Below are 19596 nucleotides of genomic sequence, written 5' to 3' on the forward strand. Positions count from 1 at the left end.
AGTTTGATTTATTTTACTTATGAGTATGGTCTCAAGCTGCATCCATTTATTTATAAATATCTCATTGTGATCATTCTTTATAGCTGAGTAGTACTCCATTGTATAAAAATACCACAACTTTTTTATCCATTCCTCAGTTGATGGGACATTTAGGTTGTTTCCAAGATCTGGCTATTACATATTGTGCTGCTATAAACATGGGTGCACAAATATCACTGTGGTATGATGTTTTCAATTCTTCTGGGATGTCCAGAAGTGGAATAGCTGGGTTGAATGGGACTTCCAATCCCAGCTTTTTGAGGAATCTCAAGACTGACCTCCACAGTGGTTACAGTGGTTGCACCAGTCTACACTCCCACCAGCAGTGCAGGAGAGTTCCTTTTTCCCCACAGCCTCTCCAGCATTTGTTGTTGGTAGTTTTCTTGATCCTGGCCATTCTTTCAGGAGTGAGATGGAATCTCATATGGTTTTAATTTGCATTTCTCTAATGAGTAATGATGATGAACATTTTTTCATGTATTTATTTGCCATTTATATTTATTCATCTGAGCACTGTATATTCATCTCAGATGCCCATTTTTGGATTGGATCTTTGAATTTTGGTGGTCTGAGTTTTTTAAATTCTGTATATGTTTTAGACAGAAGTCCTTTGTCTGAGGGACAGTTCACTAAGATTTTTTCCCAGTTTGTGGGTTTTCTTTTCACTATGCTGGAGATTTCTTTTGACATGCAGAAACTTTTTAATAAGAGGTGGTCCCAGTTATTGATTCTGGGAAGTATTTCCCATGCGGTTTGAGTCCTGTTCATGAATTCTCTACCTACCCCTATGTCTTCAAGGTCTTCCAATAGATTTAGTGTTTCTGTTTTAATATTCAGATGTTTGATCCATTTACATTTTAATTTAGTACATGGTGATAGGCATGGGTCTAGTTGGGATCATGTTTCTTTATCCATTCTGTCAACCTGTTTCTTTTGATAGGTGAATTGTGGCCATTTACATTTATGGATATCACTGATATGTACTGGCTCGACTTTGCCTTGTTATGTTCCAGTTTTTGCTTTTTGCTTTTCTCCTTTGTTTAATTGTTTGTCCTACCTGGTGGTTTCTTTCTGTTGTTCTGGGGATTGTGGTCATTTTTATCTCTAAATGTCTTTCAGCACTCTTTCTAGGGTTGGGTTGGTGAACGTGAATGTCTTCAGTTGTTCTTTGTCATGAAAGTATCTTGTTTCTAACCATTAAATTTGAATGAAAGTTATGCTGGGTACTTCGGTCTGGGTTGTTTTCTTTTAGGACTTGAATACCTAACTCTGAGCTAGTCTTGACTTGAGGGTTTGTGCTGAAAAGTCTTCTGTGATCCTAATGGGCTTTCCTTGATAGGTGAGTTGTGCCTTTTCTCTAACAGATTTTAGTATTCTGTTTTTGTGCTACATGTCTGGGATTTTAATTATTATATGTCTGGGTGTAGATTTATGTTGGTTGTGATTATTTGGCATTCTATATGCCTCACTCAGCTACATATCAGATTTTTTCCCAATGTTTGGGAACTTTGCTGCTATTACTTCTGTGAATATTTTAGTTATGTCATTTGCTTTGATTCCTGCATGTTCAGTAATCCTTATTAGTCCTATATTATTTCTCTTGGCATCATCTTGAAGCTGCTGGATTGTCATGTCATGCTGCTTTGTTACTTTTAAAAGTTCTATCCTTTATGATTACTAATTGCAGTCATGTCCTCAAGGTCCAAAATTCTATCCTCAGCTTCCTTTAAACAGTTTTGCCAGCTTTTAATAGAATTTTTTGTATCTTGGATGTCTCTTTGTGGTTGTTTCATGAATTCTGCTTGTTTTCTATATTGTTCATTCAAGGTTTCAATCAGTTTTCCATGCTCCTGTACTTTTTTTATCTATTTCTTCTCTAGCTGTGCTGAGCAGTATCTTTACTAAGGTTGTTATTTCTGTTTTTACATGAGAGATTATTTCTAATTTGATTTCCTCTATAACCTCATGAAGTTATTTTTATTTCATTTGCTATCTTTTCAGGGATTTCCAGTGTGTTACTTTTGAAGTCCTCCATTTCAATATCTCCTGTACTTGCTCCTGGTGGACTAGATGTTTGAGATTGCATTTTGCTTTTTCATTTTGGCATTTTCCCCGTTTGGGTTAATATTTGGTCCTTCAGTCTCACTAGTATCAACTGTTGGTAATGTGTATCTTGGGGTCCTATTGTAAGGTTGATGTTTGTCCAATCGCTGGGTCCCACAATGAAGAGGTGGGCCAGTCACCTGGATTCCCCTGCAGGGCCTGTTGGGTGAGTCCTATGTTTTTCCTATATTCTTCCTGGCCTAGGAGTACTGATGGAAATCAATCCCTAGTTCCTGCTGTTATTATGTCTTCAGGTTGTTCAGAGTCACCAGATCTCCCTGTTTATAGTGTTTGTCTCAGGTGGGACCCTACTGTGTCTCTGGGTGTCCCACAGGCTCCCTTAATTTTCTTCAGGCTGGGAGAGGCCTTGTTGGCACCCTTCTCAAGCTACCTGATATTCTCTGTGTGGAGGAAGGACTCACCCAGCCACTTGCCAAGCTCACCTATGGAGCCCCCTTCTGGAGGGGGCTTCTCTATTGCTCCTGTTTACCCACTGAAGGTGGCAAACTCTATTCCTATTTTAGGGGCAAATTCAGCTCACTGATGGAAACCTGCTAAGTTCTTCTTACTAAGTCTCCCTCGATACTGCGTGGTTAATCCACTGCAGTCCAAGGTTCTGGGTGGAGGTGTGGGAGCCGAAGATCAATAGCAATGCTAGGTCCAGGAGGTGGGGGTCCCTGATGGCAGCAGTGGGACTGCGGGGGCGCGAGTCACAGATTGGAGTTCCTAGGTCCTGAGGCGGGTGGCCAGGACTGTGGGACATGGGGGTGGAGGGCTCTGGTTCTGGCCCAGCCCTGTGTGCACCTCTTGCTGGAATTCCCAGTTTCTGCGAGGTGGTCTGCGAAGATAGTGGGAGTCTCAGGTGGGGCCCGGGTCTAGCCTGGCTCCTTGTGCGCCTCTCTGGCTGGAGTTCCCAGGTCCCGTGAGGTGTTCTATGGAGATGGCGGGAGTCTTATAAATTCTTTTGTTCATAGAGCTGCAAATCAGTATTGGCAGGGTTAGGGGCCATCTTTAGAAATTAAAGGATTTAAGGACACAAAGGATTAAGTAGGCTCTGAATTAACCCTTTCATTTTGCTACTTGGTACCATGGTTCTTCCTGTACCCCTAAGGATTAAGACTTTAATAACAACAGAAGCACAGATAGTAGCATTATCCAGGGTACTTAAGGGTCTTTCAGAACCATCTGTTTTAGAAATGCAAAACTCAGCACTTCACGTAATGACCTTTTTTTTCTTTTTTTCCCTTAGTGACTACTCTTTTGTGAACCTGTACCCAATGGGCCTGTACCATATACAGGATTTAATTGTTCCTATAAGCATTCTATAGATCTGGAGCCAGTACTGCTTGGCTGAGAAACAAAACTACTCAAGCAGTTCATTCTTAGACATACAGATAGGGTGAAGCTGAGACCTACCCAAGGCCAACTTAGGAGGGGCCCTGCTACTGAAATTAGGTCAGCAGACACTTACAGGGCGTCTCAGCATAGCATAGAGCAAAACAACTCAAAGCACAAGGTGCCCAGTAAGCAGAAGCTTGATGAAACATTGTCATTATACCCCTCTATTTCCTTAAGTACAGTTTTTGTACATCTTTATTTTTTGTATTTTAAAGAGAAAAAATCCAGAAAAATCAAGAAGCAAACAAACAAGAAGCAACAACAATAACAACAACAACAAAAAAACCAATACTAGCAATGTAGAGTTTCAAAACAGGACAATAGAAATGTAATGATTATTATATTGTGTATTGTTATCTTCAAAATAGTTGCTCAGGTTGTCAGATACAAGAGTAAAACAAGACAAAAAATGAAATAAAAGATTGGATTTCAAAAACAAAATCGAAGGAAATCCCCCACCATTGCTATAATGCATATTGTTATCCTCCAAATGGGTGCTCAGACTATGAGTTTCAGGCCTACAAAGTCAATCAAACAGTACAAGTGTTAAGTTACTGTTTCTTTACTTCAGTTGCTGTCATCTCAGCCTGAGTTCCTCCGAATCAGCCTGTTGCTGGGGCCGGGATAAGGTGTTGCTTTTCTAGTCTCCCAGCCCATGTGCTCACTGGTACATGGGAAGGGAGAGGGAGAGGCAGGAAGAGAAAGGGAGAGAGAAAAAAGGCGTTTATCACTCAGTATCTGTGGGGGATTGGTTCCACGAGCTTACCTACCCCACCAGGTAACAGAATCTGGGTGTTCCAAGTCTTGGTGTAAAATGATGTCAGATTTGTGTATACCTTATTCATATACCCTGGGAACTTTAACTCATCTCTAGGTTACCTATAATGCCTAATGCAGAATAAATGCTAATACAAGGTCAATGCTATGTAAGTAGCTATTATATTGCTTAGAAAATAATAACAAGAAAAAAGGTCCATATTTGTTCAATACAGATGTGATTTTTTTTCCAAATATTTTGATCTGTAGGGGGCTGAATCTGGATATGGAGTTCATAGAAACAAAGGGTTGTGTGTACCTTTTTTAAAAAAAATGCTGGCCTGAGAATAAATAAAGCTATAAAATTATTCAATGACTAATTCCTAAGAAATTGGAATCCTGTGTATCCATCCCCCTCCACATTTTATGCCATCTTAGTTACTTCTCTTGTTGCTGAGACACAATACCTGATGCCCAAAATTAAGGGAGGAAAAGGTTTATTTAGCTCACAGTTTGTAGAAGTTTCCATTCATAATCAACTGGCTCCGTGACAGGGTGGCACATGGCAGAGGGGGAACAGTTCATGGGGGCAGAAGGCAGCAAATCAACAAGAGGAAGGATGGAGGAGAGATAAGCCTCTTTCTGTCTCTTACGTTGTATGCAGGCTCCCCACCCTAGAGCAGGCACAGCACTCACCCCTGAATCAATTAAAATCCAGATTAAGGCAACTCTGAAAAGTTGCCACCTCCCATGACTGCATGAGGCTTTAGGGGAATATCTAGGCACAAACCGTATCATCTTCTTTTCCAGTGATGGAATGAGCAATGATTGAACAGAAGTAAGGGTAGAATGAGATAAATTTGTGTTTGAATACATTTGATGGATTTATAGTCTTTGTAATGATTTAACAAATTTAGGTTGTAGTTTTTGAGAAATATCAAGTTGAATGTTTTCCACATCCCAAAGTGGTAGAAGGCTGACTTTTTCTTCTTCCTCAAAATAAGTGTTTCTTTCACAGAAAAAAAATTACATTTTCATACTTGAATTTTTGTATACAAAGTCAGTTACTATGTAGTTCAGGGAGGTTATAGATAACTTTCTGATTGCTTATCCCTAACTCAAAAATCCAGAATCCAAAACTTTTTGAGGACTCACAAGCTATATAAAATATTTTAGATGTTGGAGCATTTTGAATTTCTGATTTTCAAAGTAGGAATAATCAATGAATTGATTCTCTGAAAATATTTTAAAAATCTGAAAAACTTTGAATTCTGAAACAGTTGTGGTCCAAAGCCTTTTTAGAGAAAGGCTATTTAACCTTTTATAAAGAAAAACTGTGATGGGCATAATGTGCATTTATTGTTTAAATTACATTTGACTTTTTGGCAGGTCTTTTATAACTATAGATACTCAAAATCAGGGGGGTGTGAACTTACTGTGAAAATGACATGTGATATACAGGCACCCTTTCACTGTTGAGAGGCATCATCTAAAAGTCTACAAAATAATATGAGAGTAATTTGAAGAAATTAAACGTGACATTAATGACTGATACTAATGGGCCATTGCTACATGGTAAACTAGCATCATTTCTGCCTTCTCATAGATGCATATTTTTTCCGAGCATTAGGCCAGATAGGAGGGGAGAATATTTGCAGCCCAGCTCCTGGTTACCATTTCCTTCTGCCCTCCCATCCTGACACAGGAGTCAGGAACCCACACATACGCATATTCAAGCCAACCCTACCTAGACCACTGGCCATGGCCTCACTTTCAGGAGGAGCTACTGGAGGGAGAAGAAGGCATTCCAGGTAGACTGTCACTGCCTAGCATGGCTCGTACTTGTCCTCTGTATATTCCCACACATAGGTACTTTCTAATATGTAGTTTCTTCGTTGATTTTTTTAAGTAAATGGGCTATTATTTAAATTATTTTGACCCTGAAATTTGGTGAATTTTTTACTAGATCATAAAGATTTGCTTAGCCAAGAATGTTACTGAATGTTCTACCTATAAGCCACTCAGGGTAAATATGGCTTTAGGCAAAAATTGTTAAATGATCAGAATAAGACAATACATAGAGCATTAAGAAGCTTGGACCTTATAAGTTTTTAACAATAAGCTTTGGTGTGTTGTTAGCTTTCCAAAATCCAGCCTAGTCCTGAGACCTTTCTCCTGCTGCTCTGATGACTGTCACTGAGCTGTTGATATGACCTAGTTCAGTCTTAGTTATGGTGGTCCTGTCATGCTAGATCGATTGATGGATTGATCAGGGCTAGCTATGGAAACTAAGGCATTTGCACTGAGTTCCTTTCCCTGGATCCTTAAAAAAAATACTACTTCCCAGCAATAGAGCCTCTCTAAATTTCTCACACTGTGCTGAAACTTGTTAGCCTCCTGCCTCAGACTCTTAGAGTACTGGGATTGTGGGTGTGTGCCACTATACCTTGGAATGTCAAATGTATGGCATATTCCTATAGCATCCTAAAACAAGATGCCTTCCACATACCTGGGAGCTAAGTTTGAAATTTAGGGTAACATAAAAACAGATCACGAGCAAAGGAGAAAAACTTAACATCAATTTGAGCACCTATCAAGTTGAGTGGTAAACACAGTAGTAAGTCCTTACACAAAATCTATGAAGCCAGTTTTGTCATCCTTATTTGCAGGAGGAAACTGGTTTTCAGTGTTAGACCAAAGGCTTTGGGGAAATGTGGTGAACACTTGGGAGAACTCAGATTTCAATATTTCTAGCCCCTCCTTGTGGCTGCACCCTTCAGAAGGTTAGCGGGATCATTCTTCATACTTGCCTCTGTACTTCATACTTACACCGATTGAAATCACTAGTGAGTGTGTGTGCAAGGACTCTCTGCTCATCATATGTCAAAGTTTGAGGTAAATCTCAATTCACAAATCTAGGGTAACTTTCAGCAGGGAGTATTCTCTTTCCATCCAGCACCCTAAGCACTTTCTACCCTTTCTTCAGCCTGATAGATGGGTAATTTATTTGTCCTCGACCTATCTACTTAATTAGACTGCGGGCTACTTAATTAGATTACTTAACGCTCCAGGTAGGAATCGCCCTCCACTTTTGTGGCTGTCTGAAGTCTGGCCCATGGTAAGGGGCCTTTCTTGTAAAGAAATTCACTTGCAGAAGTGAATCTCTAAGGTGAGTTTTCATCTGTTTATGATAGATCTAGGTTAGAATATACTACCTGTGGTATTCTCTTTCTATGAACTGAGAACTTTTGTTTTGTTTTGGGTTCATTTTAACAGACTTAAAGAAAGCCTCCAGTTCAAATGCTACAAAATCCAATCTGCCCAAATCTGGGCTTCGTCCTCCTGGATACTCCCGTCTTCCAGCTGCCAAGCTGGCGGCATTTGGCTTTGTCCGGAGCTCCAGTGTCTCCTCGGTTTCCAGCACTCAATCTGTGGACAATGCCCAGCCGGAGGAGAGCCGACCAGTCACCCGTGAGTGGGGCAAGAGGGGCAGGTGGGGAGGGTGACACCTGAATGGTTCTCTGGCAGCGTGACTATGTACTGAGGATGATTCAGTATGCCTGGGTCCCTGTGTGTTGTTTACTTTGCCTGATTAATTAAGAATACAGATAGACTCTTAATCCATATTGTTGTTACTGTATTTTAATCTTCCACTTAAGAAAAGTAGATAATTTGGCACTGTCCTTTTCTCAGTCATAGGGAATGAATGTGTAAGGAAATGATTGTACCAGTCTTTCAATCTAGACAATGATTTACTTGGGGACAGCCCAGAAGCCCTTTACCTTTGGGTTCTAGGTAAGGAGTCAAGGATCTAAGAAAGGTATTGCCACATTGTGCTAGCATGAAGCATGTCAGGTGTTAAATATCAGCTGAAGGAACCATTCAGTGATTGATGTTTACTCCCAGTGCCTTGACATTGGTGGAGCACTCAGCTAGTTTGTAAAGTCATCTGAATGGTGGTGAAATGGATGAGCGTGGCTGAGCATCTGAAAGTGCACGGCAGCTGGTCCCCATAGCTGAGACAGTGTCCCTGCAGGTCTTGTTTCCGGAGACATCCTGTAGGCTCTCTCTTAATGTGTGCCTTGCCAGCCCACCACGCAAGTCACAGCAGCCGTGGCTCGCAAAGGCCTGGAGATCAGTTATTTGACAGAGCTCAGCCTCATCAGATTCAAAGTTATTTTTATGGATCTGAAGCCATGACTGTAAGATGCTGGTTATCAAGAACTGGAGAGAAGGGAAAGACTCAGAGGATTCCACGTGGAGAGCTGCTTTCAAGGAATTACGGAAGTTGAATTGATCTGCAGTAATGAGGGAGAGAGGGAGAGGGAAAGGAGAAAAGAGACGGAAAATACTATTTTTTTTCAATTTCATGTTTCCGGGTTTGCTCACTATGTGGCTTTTCTTGGGATTATAGAGATGATGGGTAAATGTTTGTACCTTTACAGTTCTAAATTTGGCTCTACCTGCTTATTCCACAACGTTACATTTTCCGGTGTCTTGATGTGGTTGTAAGTGGTTTCTAAGGGCATTTTTTTTTCTCTCTGGGTTTCCTGAAGGTGCTGTGGCTCAGATCTGCCGTCATGTAGGATTCACTTTAGGAATATCACTTTAATTCAGGATAACAACATTACATGGCAGCTGCCTCCAAACCTGGAACATAAATATAAAACCTTTTGCAAGTATAGAGTCCATATTTTTGTATATATACATGCATATTTATAGTCTAACCATTTTGAAATACAGGAGTAACTATTATCATTTTTAGTTAAAAAAAACTAATGATGTATTTCAGAGGAAACATGAAAAAATAGCTTTCAGAGGGAAACAGAAAAAAAACTTTCCAGAGAAAGAGTTAAGATTTGATATCTTAGAAAAAATAATCTCAAAAGTGAGTTAAGCCATAATCTCATAATAGCAGCTTTTGTTAAAAAAAAAAAAAAACAACTAAGAACTGTGAGCAAAACAGTTTTAGATGTACTTAGGGTATTCTCATCTCTAAACTTTAAGGGACACTAGCTAGGGACCCCCTGAAGACCCAGAGGAACAAGGCCTGTTATGTACCAGAGAAAATAACTCCTATTTTAAGATGTTATGTTAAAATGGATATTTACACTTCAGAATTTTTTCCATGTTTCAAAATAGTATGGCAGAATTGATTTATAATTATTTACCATCTACCATAAATAAATTTGTGTTTTATAAATAAACCATAGAAAACCTTCCATGTACTCAAATTGATGTCTGAGCACCATGAAACATTAGAACTAAATTTATTATTAGATGTAAAGAAATACTGTGTTTCCATTCTGTAGGGGAGAGATAGGGGGTAAGTATACTACGAAGCTCTTTTAGAGACCTGGGAGTTATTAGGACGTATCTTAGTATCAAAGCTTTGTGGGTTCAGCTTGTGGAGACAATCTGTGTGAGATAAGATTTGATTCTTTTTTTTCCCCCTTGGCAGGTTGACCATATGTAGACATTGTGTTCCCATAGGATTCATTTTTAAGAGCATCACTGTGATTTGGAATTACAGCACTGTAGATATCTCAAAATTGGACACAATATAATACAGAACTGCTTTTAAGTGTGCAACTCAGACTTTCAGATGCTTTATTTTAAGATGCACTTCTGAATACTGTTCACATGGAGTGTTGCATGCTATATTTGGGGCAGCTCTAAGTGATTCATTATGAATTTATTACTGTTTCCTTGGCTGTTTGGTCCCATGGAATTCTGTCTTGTCTCCCTGGTTCTGAGGGACAAGTGGTGTTAAGTGTGTAGCGGGACTTGGTGAGGGTCCCACTGCCCCCTGCTAAATTATGTGGCAGAGGCCATTTGGGCCTCAGCTGTTCTGTGTGGACTGTTCTTTCCACCCTGAGTTTGGGTTCTGTGTTATAGCTTAATCCTGCTAAAAGGAGGCTAAGCCAAGGCTTTGGGGGTAATTTTTAACTTAAAATATACATTTAAAGGCTAACGTCTAAGCCAGCATTTAACTTGTAATTCTTTTATGGTTTTCAAAGATTGAAAGAGTGCCTAGATACACTTTAGATGGTAGATACTTAAAGAGACAACTAATTAATGCAGAATTTAGTATTGTGATTATTTATAGCCTAAAGTGTACTTATTTGTCAAATTATTCAGTGACGGTGTAGATTTGATTTTTCCATTGGGTAGGTGGCTGTTACTTAATCAAAACCTTCCAAGTATACATGCGGAAGGAAAATAGAAAGACTTAGAGGTTCATGAATTAGTCATTAATAAACATAGATCCTCTCACCCAAGAATAGAATAATTTATGTGGCAGATTCTATTTTATTGTATATTCTGAATACTGCCCATTTTATTGGGTGCTTAAGAAACAAATTATCTATCAAAGAACTTGATGAATATGGCATTTATAGCTATCTTTTCCAATTCCTTTTCCTCTTTTCAAACATATTGTTATATTTTCTGTTAGAGGTTGTCTAAGACCAGAAATCATGAGGCAAAGAATTTGAAAAGAGAAGGGAAAAAGAAATCCCTTTTCCTGGTGAAGAGGGATTGTAGAATGCCAGGGGAAGTGGGTTTCAGCTGAGGAAATGGCAAAGAGGCTGACTTCCGTGTAAGTAATCTGGGCACAGGATCAGTGTTCTTAGAGCCTAGAAAATGGCACAGAATCGAGGGCTGGAGGCTGAGGGCTACTTCCTGGTTAGGGTGTCCGGGGACTTTCTCAGAGAGGGGTGTAAAGCAGGCAGCATTTGGAACAGTGGAGATAGGTTCTAGGAGGGAAGTCTCTGGGGAGGCAGGCTAGTGGTGCAGCCAGAAATCCTTCTGCATTTTAATTTTTTTTATTTGAAAGAGGATAAAACAGAACAGAAGTAAGCAAATCAGAACAGCACAATGCAAGCAACACAGGACTTTAAAACAAGAAGACTGGAAATCAACTTTATTCTTTTGTTTTGATTGGTCTTATTCTGTTATGTTTTATTAGATTTTATTATGTGTGATAGCATGGACGACTGTTTTGAAAAAAAAAAGAGATATTACAGTAACCACTGTTCATTTCTTGTTATCTTGCTTTGAAACCCTTCTGCATTTTGAGGGGTTCCCATCCCTGGTGCCATCCATCTCTGCGATGCCCTGGGATCTGAGCTCCTTGGTTTGTCCTCAGGATGTGTGTATCTGATTGTTGCTCATTCACAGTTGTCAGCACTTTGGACACGCTACTCACATCCGTCTCTCCAGCCACACTTCTGTTTAGAAGCACTCATCTCTGTCACAAGTACTTGGTCACATACCACTGTCCAGGGTGCCCTAGTCACCTCCAACTGAGTGTTTTCAAAAAACAAAACAAAAAACCCCCCCAAACCCACAATTCTTTGTTTTCTTTTATAAACCAATTCCTCATCTCTAAGCTGCTCTGTCTTTTAGTGATGTCTGTGATCTGGCCACTCAGGCTGAAAGTTTCTGAATGAGAATTATCTCTTCTTTTTTGCCTGTTTTTCTACTCAATAATCAATTTTGGCTACTTATTTCTCTTTGGCATATAGTATAGATAATTTTTCTCGTCACCTTACTTGAAACCTGTGGCAGCTCTCAGCTGAGCTATCCCTGGCATACCTTGGCTCCCTCGTCTACAAGGCACTTTCCCTTTGACCTTGGTTTGATTGTTCCATGGTGCTTCCTGTGTGCTTCAGCTCCTTGCTGGACATTTGAGGTCCAAGACCTGGACCTGCCCACCTCCCTGCATAGTTCCTGTGCACCATCCCAGCACATAGCCTCAAGTAGCCAACCCGAGCTGTCCATATGTTCTTCTGAGAGCTTACAATTTCCTGCCTTTGGGTTTTGGAGTTTCTCTGGAGCATGCTTCTCTGCTGTCTGCTATCGCTCTCTCTAGACTTCAGGTGCACTTAAAATTTCTCCAAAAAGCCAACCCTGTGTGATCTTTTCCTTCTGGGAATTCCTAAGGCTCTTTTCTCATGTCATTTCTGTATCATATATCATCTAGGCTAGTGATTTCTTTCTGGGTCCTAAGAATTATAAACTCCCTGAACTTAAGAACTGTGTTTCTGACTAATTTTAGTATATCTCATGCTAAAGAATAGTGTTTTTTTTTTTTTGTTTTGTTTTTTTTTGAGGCAGGGTCTCGCTATGCAGTTCAGGCTGGCCTTGAGCTCACTTTGTAGCCCAGGCTGGTCTTGAACTCACAATGATCCTCCTACCTCAGCCTCCCAAGTGCTGGGATTACAGGCGTGAGCCACCTTGCCCGGCAAGAATAGTGTTCTTTACCCTACCAGAATTCTAAGGAAATTCTCTCCCAAAAAAATGTTTTTTTTTTGTTTGTTTGTTTTTGTTTTTTTTTATGTAAGAGTTCTGGAAAGGTGACTTTTGGCTTTTGAAAGATACTTAGTTTTAGATTAGACTGTATTTGGGTTAAAATTTACTTTGTGTGCATATATTGACATGAAGTTCATGATTGTGGCTTTCACAGTTTTCTAGGGTCTCTAAAATACTACTTTTATTGGATATAATGTACCTAGAGATAACTTACTATGTCAAAAAAATGGTAGGAAAGATAATAAATGATTTAAACTATCATTGCCTTGAAAAAAAGCATCCTATAGATTGACCTAATTGTATTTCAAGTGTTTAATAACTTATATATCTATTTGCATAAATTAAAAGAACTTAAAATAATTGAGCTAAGATGTTGTCAAGGCTATTCATGAGAAAACTTCATTGTTTCCACAATTAGATGTTGTGATGTGGAAAGATTAGATTTCCTTATTAAGTTCTTGAGTTTAATTTCTTGTTTTAATACTTAGTGAGTAGCATTTGCGTTCTTGGAAAATAATGTGGAGTCAAAAACCACTGGCCTCTTTGGACCATGATCAAGTCTTCCTTGAGATAGGAATAGAGTGTAAGCTTGTTTTATTTTGCTTTTAGGAAAGTTGACTATTTATGGTTGTTAAGATAAGCTTAAAGTTCATGGAGCATATTTTATTTTTATTTAAAATGTCTAGTTGAATGGCTTCATTTTTCTTGGCTGTCTTGTTTCTTGACAACTAGCCTACCTGTTTTCTTTTCCCCAGCCCTGTGTTCTTTTAACAGTCATGTACTAAGCAATACACTTAGTGCTGAAGCCTAGACTCCGAGCTTCTCACCATTGTGGGGAACAGGAGAAACAATTTTACACCAGCTTCCATCCAGTAAAGTGCAGATACACAATACAGTATTGTATAACATTGACTCTGTGCTGTACCTTAGATCACTGGAACCTGTTCTTCCTCATTAAGGATACTTTGTACCCTTTTTAAAATGTACCAGCATTTTTCCATTTTTAAGAGATGATACAGTACAAAAAAATCACATTGTAAAGACACACTGCCTAGGCTTAGATGCCGCTCCACCGTTTCCACTTTTATGACTTTAGACAAGATAATTAACTTCATTATGCCTTTTTAGCACCATAGTACAATAATAATACTATTAATAATAATTAAAATATAGTTTTAAAACCACCAATAAAGTTGATGGGAATGTTAAATGGAATTAAATAATCAGTAGACTAAAAACAGGGCTATTATGGTTTCGATCTAAAATGTTCTCCAGAAGTCTTATGTACTGCATTTGAAAGGTGATTGATTCAGGTGCAGTCATAGGAAATGCTCTACTCTGGTACTAGTTTTTTATATCTTCCTGCTTGATGGGCAACTCTGAGTGGATGTGAGAAAATTGGAAAGATGACGGAAACCCAAATAATAAAGGCTAGGCTCAGGAGTTAATTTATAGTGGACGAGAGGCTGTGTGTGTTATGCTCTGGAAGGAAGTTTGTCTTCATTTTTGCCCATGTCCTGAGATTTTGCAGAAGACTGGGATGAAGGGTGTCATACTAATTTATCTGCTGGAGGAAATTTCAAAGCAGCCCATTGTTCAGGCTGTGGTGTGGCTACTGTTGGATGCTTTATCCCCACTCTGCAGTGAGAATCAGGACCAAAGAGCAGAGCTAATGATTTTACAGCTTTGCAGTTTCTCCAGAAAGGAAGGACCTTCAAAGTTGAAGCAAAAGTCAGCATAATTGCTGAAGAGATTGGCATTAAAATCAAGTAAAGTACTGTGCATCATGACTCTAAGAATGACGTTTTGAAGGCATCTCAGCACCTAGCAAGACCTCACCCATCACAGGCTCAAGGATTCAAAACTGTAAACCTTCATTTGAGACTTGGTGCATATTCAAAAACAGGTTCCTACAGAATTGGTTTCCCAGGATTCATTTCACTGTCTTTAGTCATTCCAGCAACTAGAAGCCACTATAGCCCTAAAGAAAGCCAGGCTATTGCTCAAACCAGTGGCAGATTTTGGTTTCATCTTTCAGATGCTGTTTTTTTAGGCATGTAGAATTCAAGAATTCCACTTATATTTCACAAAAAAGCCTGGCAGCCCAGGCAAAAATATGTGACAGAGTCAAAGTATCTTTCAGGTTCCCTGAGAGGGTGATACATGAATCTGTGACAGTGAAACTGAAGGTACAGTGGGAACTCCAGATGTTAGAGGTGTCGGGAACGTGGAATACTTACTGAGGAAGGCCATAGGCAGTAAGCATAGACAGCCCAAGTAGCCAGGAGAGGCCATGTGGGCTGCAACAAGCGATTCAGTGGGAGCAGGGCCACCCAACTTTTGGAGCGTACATCTTGCCATGGCCTTCTCAGATGCTAACCATGCACGTACAGCATTTGATATTAGTCCTGTTGATTTTCAGTCACGCTTTGACTTCATTCCTTTTCATTCTGCTGTTCCTCCCTTTTGGAATGGGAATGTTTACCCTTGTGCCATTGTATGTTGGAAGTATTTAACTTTCTTTTTGATTTTTACAGAGACTCGTATTTAAGAGTTTGCCTTGAGTCTCAGAGGAGACCTTGGACTTGGAATTTTCAGCAGCCCTGGAACTATTAAGACTGACAACCCTTAGAGATGAACTCAATATATTTACATTTTGATTGGTCTATTAACATTTTTGAGGATAGTGCTAGAATATTATGGTTGAGATCTAAAATGTCTCACAAAAGTCTCATACGTTTAGAAGGTGAGGGAATCACGGGGGCTCCAGTACATCCATTGGTGAGTTTATCACTGAATGTGCTCTTAGCGGATGGGGCCTGGTTGGAAAGAGGTGGATTACCAGAGCTGTGGCTTGGAAGGTTGCATTCTTGTTTGCAGCTCCCCACTTCTCTCTTTGTTTTCTGGCCTTTGCTGTTCTGCCATGCTATTTCTCCTGGGAGCCTGCTGACCATGGAGTGAACCATTGAAATTGTGGGCCCCAAGAAGTCTCTACTCTAGTTACAGTTTTTGTGTATTTTTTCCCAGCAACAGAAATGTACACATACAAAGGCTGTGCATATAAAAATAAATTTTCTGAGATTATTTTCATCCATTGGCCATGTGTATCAATTCAATGTTGAGGATTCAAAAGCAGTATTGAAAATATAGTCATGTTGGATGAATGATCTCTGGCAGGGGTCACAATAAGTGAAAATTATAACATCTAAGTCAGAGGTGACATCATTCTAGTTCTAAAGTTTTGCAATCTTATGTCACATATATAATTAATGATTCTCTGAGTGTTAGACTAAAATAAATATAATTTATGAGACATGAAGAAAGAAGTTGATGAGTTGGTTTTCATAGGACTCTGTTAGTTTTAGGCTGTAATCTTTTGGTTGTTTGGATATTTATAAATAAAAGTGAGAAAAGTTATGCTTTTATTTCTTTATCTGAGAGTACTCTGCCAGGTCTTTAGCATATTATCATTTAAGGAAAGACATTCAATTGAGTTCCGTTAAATGAAACATTCTTGCAAGGTGACTAATACATAGCACATTAATCTAAGCTGATGGCATTTAAAACCTCTGCTCAAAATAGAACCCAGAGTTGGATCTGCTTTTATTTTTGTGCCTTTGCAATGTGTGTTGGAAAAGAAATGGGAACATTTGATTTCACAGTATGTAAATGACTTTGCACAGCTTCGCAGTTTGCTAGAGTCTGATTTTCATTGTACTAGAGTTTACGTTGTCAAATATCTCAATCCAATTTGAGTGGGTTGAGGAAAGAGAAGAGTGAGAACAAAAACCAAAATAAGCTTCTAATTTTCTCTGGAAATAGCGGAAGTCAGACAAATGTCACTGATGGATTTAAGTATCTATTTCCCTGTAATTAGGTAATTTAAAGTATTCTTTATTAGGAAAAAATAGAATTATCTTCACTGAATCTTGCTGTTAATTTTCCCAATAGTTCCCATACATTCTGTTGTTTTTCTCTGTCCTTTCTCTGCTCTTTTTAAACAAATTTACAAAAGAGAATATGAATTTTTTCTGAGTATTATTTATTATTGCTTCTAAGTGAGAGTACTTTATCATATATGCAACAGTTTTCTGCCTTTATCCTCCATGACTCAAATATCTGGGTGAAACTACTAGAAATCCTATTGACCTTCAAAGGCTTGAGTTAAAATCAAAAGCAAGACACATTTGTATGCATAGCATACTTTAAAACCAGAATTTATAATAGTAGGATAAACTTTGGGGTAGTGAATTGAACCTCACCGGACTCAAATTGTTAGATTTTGGATAAATGTCCCCTACCAAACATTGGTTAATGGCTTAGTCATAGCCTTTGGTGCTGTTGGGTGGTAGAAAGTAAAAAGGTGGGTCTGGTGAAAGGAGGTTAGGCCATTTGAGTTGCACCCTTGAAGGGAGCCCTGGCATCCCTGCCCTTCCTGTCTCTCTTTGTCCTCTGGTCTCTGTGAAGTAAAGGTCTCCTCATGTGGTACTCACAGTATGATGCCACAGACCTAAAGGCAACAGGGCCAAATGACCATAGATTGCATTCCCTGAAACTGTGATCTCAAAGCTTTTTTTTTTGAAGTTCTTTATTTCCAGTCTTTGTCTGCAGCAATATAATGCTGAGCAGCACAGATTTCTATTTAAAGTTGGAAGAGATTACATGAAAGGAATTGATTTTTGGTTCTCAAAACCTGGAACTCAATGAGTTTATTCTATAAAACATATGGAATCATTATAGTCCCAAATGAGGAATAATCAGAATTATATTAGAGAAAATGTAATATAATAATGGTGAGTAAAATAGTTCAGAGAACAGAAACAGAGCATCAGAGATCTTAGTTCTGCTAAAATTACTTAAGATTCTCTTCTGGGCCAGGTATGACTTTTATTCTTTCCTTGTAATAATGAGATGGAAATCTCAGAGCACAAATGGGGAAGAGTCCAGTGGTTTTACTGCCCTAGCCGTTCTCTGTAAAACACAGAGCATGAGATATTTGGAAATTACTTACTTACCCCTGCACTCTGCCTATTACTGAGCTTCTTGGTTCAGGACCTGAACAGACATGATGAGGTGACAAGAGGAGAAGGAGGAAAGTGGGTCTGTAGGTTTCACGAGCAGGGTATCCCTTATTGCTTTTGATGTGAATTTGAACATAATGTATAAAAGCAAAAAGTATCTTATAAGGAGACAAGGAGAATGAGAGAGGAGAAGGTAGACTGCAGTTGAAAAGTTTAGTAGAAGAGCAGAAGGACCACAGAAGAATCAGTAGAAAAAGAGCAAAAGTTGTTTAGTTCTGTGTTTGCTTTTGCACATTTTAAAGCATGCATAAGAATGCTTATGCTTTGAGGGATGCTCCGGATGTGATGGGGAGATTGACTATGAAAGCAGGTAAGGATAGTGGATGGAACACATAGCAAGGAATGAAATAAAGTGTATGAGTGGCACAGATGACCGCTTTCAGCCAGAAGAAAAAGAACCCATGGGTTAGATGGCCTCATTTGTCCAAGTAATAAAATGTGGGGTCATCAGAAAGAGCAAACATGGTGGTGTGGGGTGGGGGTTGCATGAAGCAGAGAGGTGTGTGATAGCTGCTTCAGGGCACTTGAAGCCCGTGTGGAGAACTGCAGAGCGGCTCAGAAGGCCCACGAGAGGCAGGAAAGCATGGCTTTATATTAGAAAACAGTTTAATATATTTAGTATTGCCTCTAATGATGCAGTGGATCACACTTCTTTCTAGTCATCACCCCACTGTGTTGTAACTTCTAGCAATTAAAAGTTCAGCCTGAATACCTAACGTTTGTTTGGAGCCTCTGGTATAGTGAAAATCTAGCTCCCTAGGAGCAAAGGTGCTGGCTGCAGGGAGCTCTGAGCCCCATCTCTGCCTTTCTCCATGTGTGTTGTATCCAACTGGACCCTTTCTATAAGTGATGCCATGAACAATGGGAAATTCCTGGTTTTTTTTTTTAAGTTTTAATTTTAAAGATAATAGAATCCAATAAAACAGAACAAAGCCAATCAAACAGTGCAGCAAAATTGGTACAGAACTTCAAAGCAGGATACTAGGAAAACAACAACGCTACCATAGTATATCTTGTTATCTTCACAGTAGTTGTCCATTCCCTCAGGTATAGCAAAATCAATCTAAAAACAAAGCAGAATAAAACCAATCAAAACAGAATATCAAATAAAGCAAAAACAATTAGAACAAAGCAAAGCAGTGAGAACAATATTGGACTTCAAAGACAAGATATAAGGAAATCCCCCATATTTGCTATGAGACCGCTGGGCCCAGGCCTGCAAAATCAACCAAACAACACAAGCATTTAGTTGCTTTATGTACCTTAGTCGCTGTCAACTCAGCTGTGCTCTGAACCAGTGGGTTGCTTGTGGGGAGGGGCACGGAATTTGATTCTCAGCCCACCCACCGATAGCCTCCTGGGAGGTGCTGTCTGACATTTCTCTCCTGGAACCATAGCTTGCACAGCTTGCCAGAAAGGCTGGCTAGTTGATTTCATGGTGGCTTCTCCCAGTCCCAGCATGGCCAGTTCTCCAAATTCCTGAGTTTTATAACAAGAATGTCTACTTGACTCAAGAGAACACACAACTAGAGATGAAGGGTAAATTTCCCACTAAAATTTAAGTTCTTACTGTTCATTACCAGGTAAGATAGCTTTTAACTCACTGATTTGTAATAGAGCTTTTGTTTGTCTCCAAATCAACTGATCCTGACAGAACTTTCTGTGTTGATAAAATGTTCTGTATCTGCATGCATGGCACAATAACCACTAGTCATGTGGGCCACTGGACCATTGAAGTGTGTCCCTTGTCCCCAAGGAACTGAGTCCACAATCTCATTTAATTTCAATAATTTTACATCTAAAGAGCCATATGTGGCTAGTGGCTCACTCCCCTTTTGAACAACTCAATTCTAGACTGCCTTACAAGTTTGATTTTCTAAAAGATGTAATACATTTTATCAGA

General features: G+C 39.3%; 1 protein-coding gene across 1 annotated transcript in view; it reads left to right on the top strand.

Annotated features, from left to right (window-relative positions):
• Positions 1-19596, top strand: part of Mtus2 (microtubule associated scaffold protein 2) — a 438067-nt gene that overhangs the window by 49841 nt on the left and 368630 nt on the right. Inside the window, exon 3 of the mRNA XM_003477411.5 lies at positions 7573-7767. Coding sequence (XP_003477459.2) covers positions 7573-7767 — 195 coding nt within the window. The remainder of the gene's footprint in view (positions 1-7572; positions 7768-19596) is intronic.

Source organism: Cavia porcellus, unplaced genomic scaffold, assembly GCF_034190915.1.
Source record: "Cavia porcellus strain 051 isolate PalLab524CR breed Dunkin Hartley unplaced genomic scaffold, mCavPor4.1 scaffold_21, whole genome shotgun sequence".
NCBI lineage: Eukaryota > Metazoa > Chordata > Mammalia > Rodentia > Caviidae > Cavia > Cavia porcellus.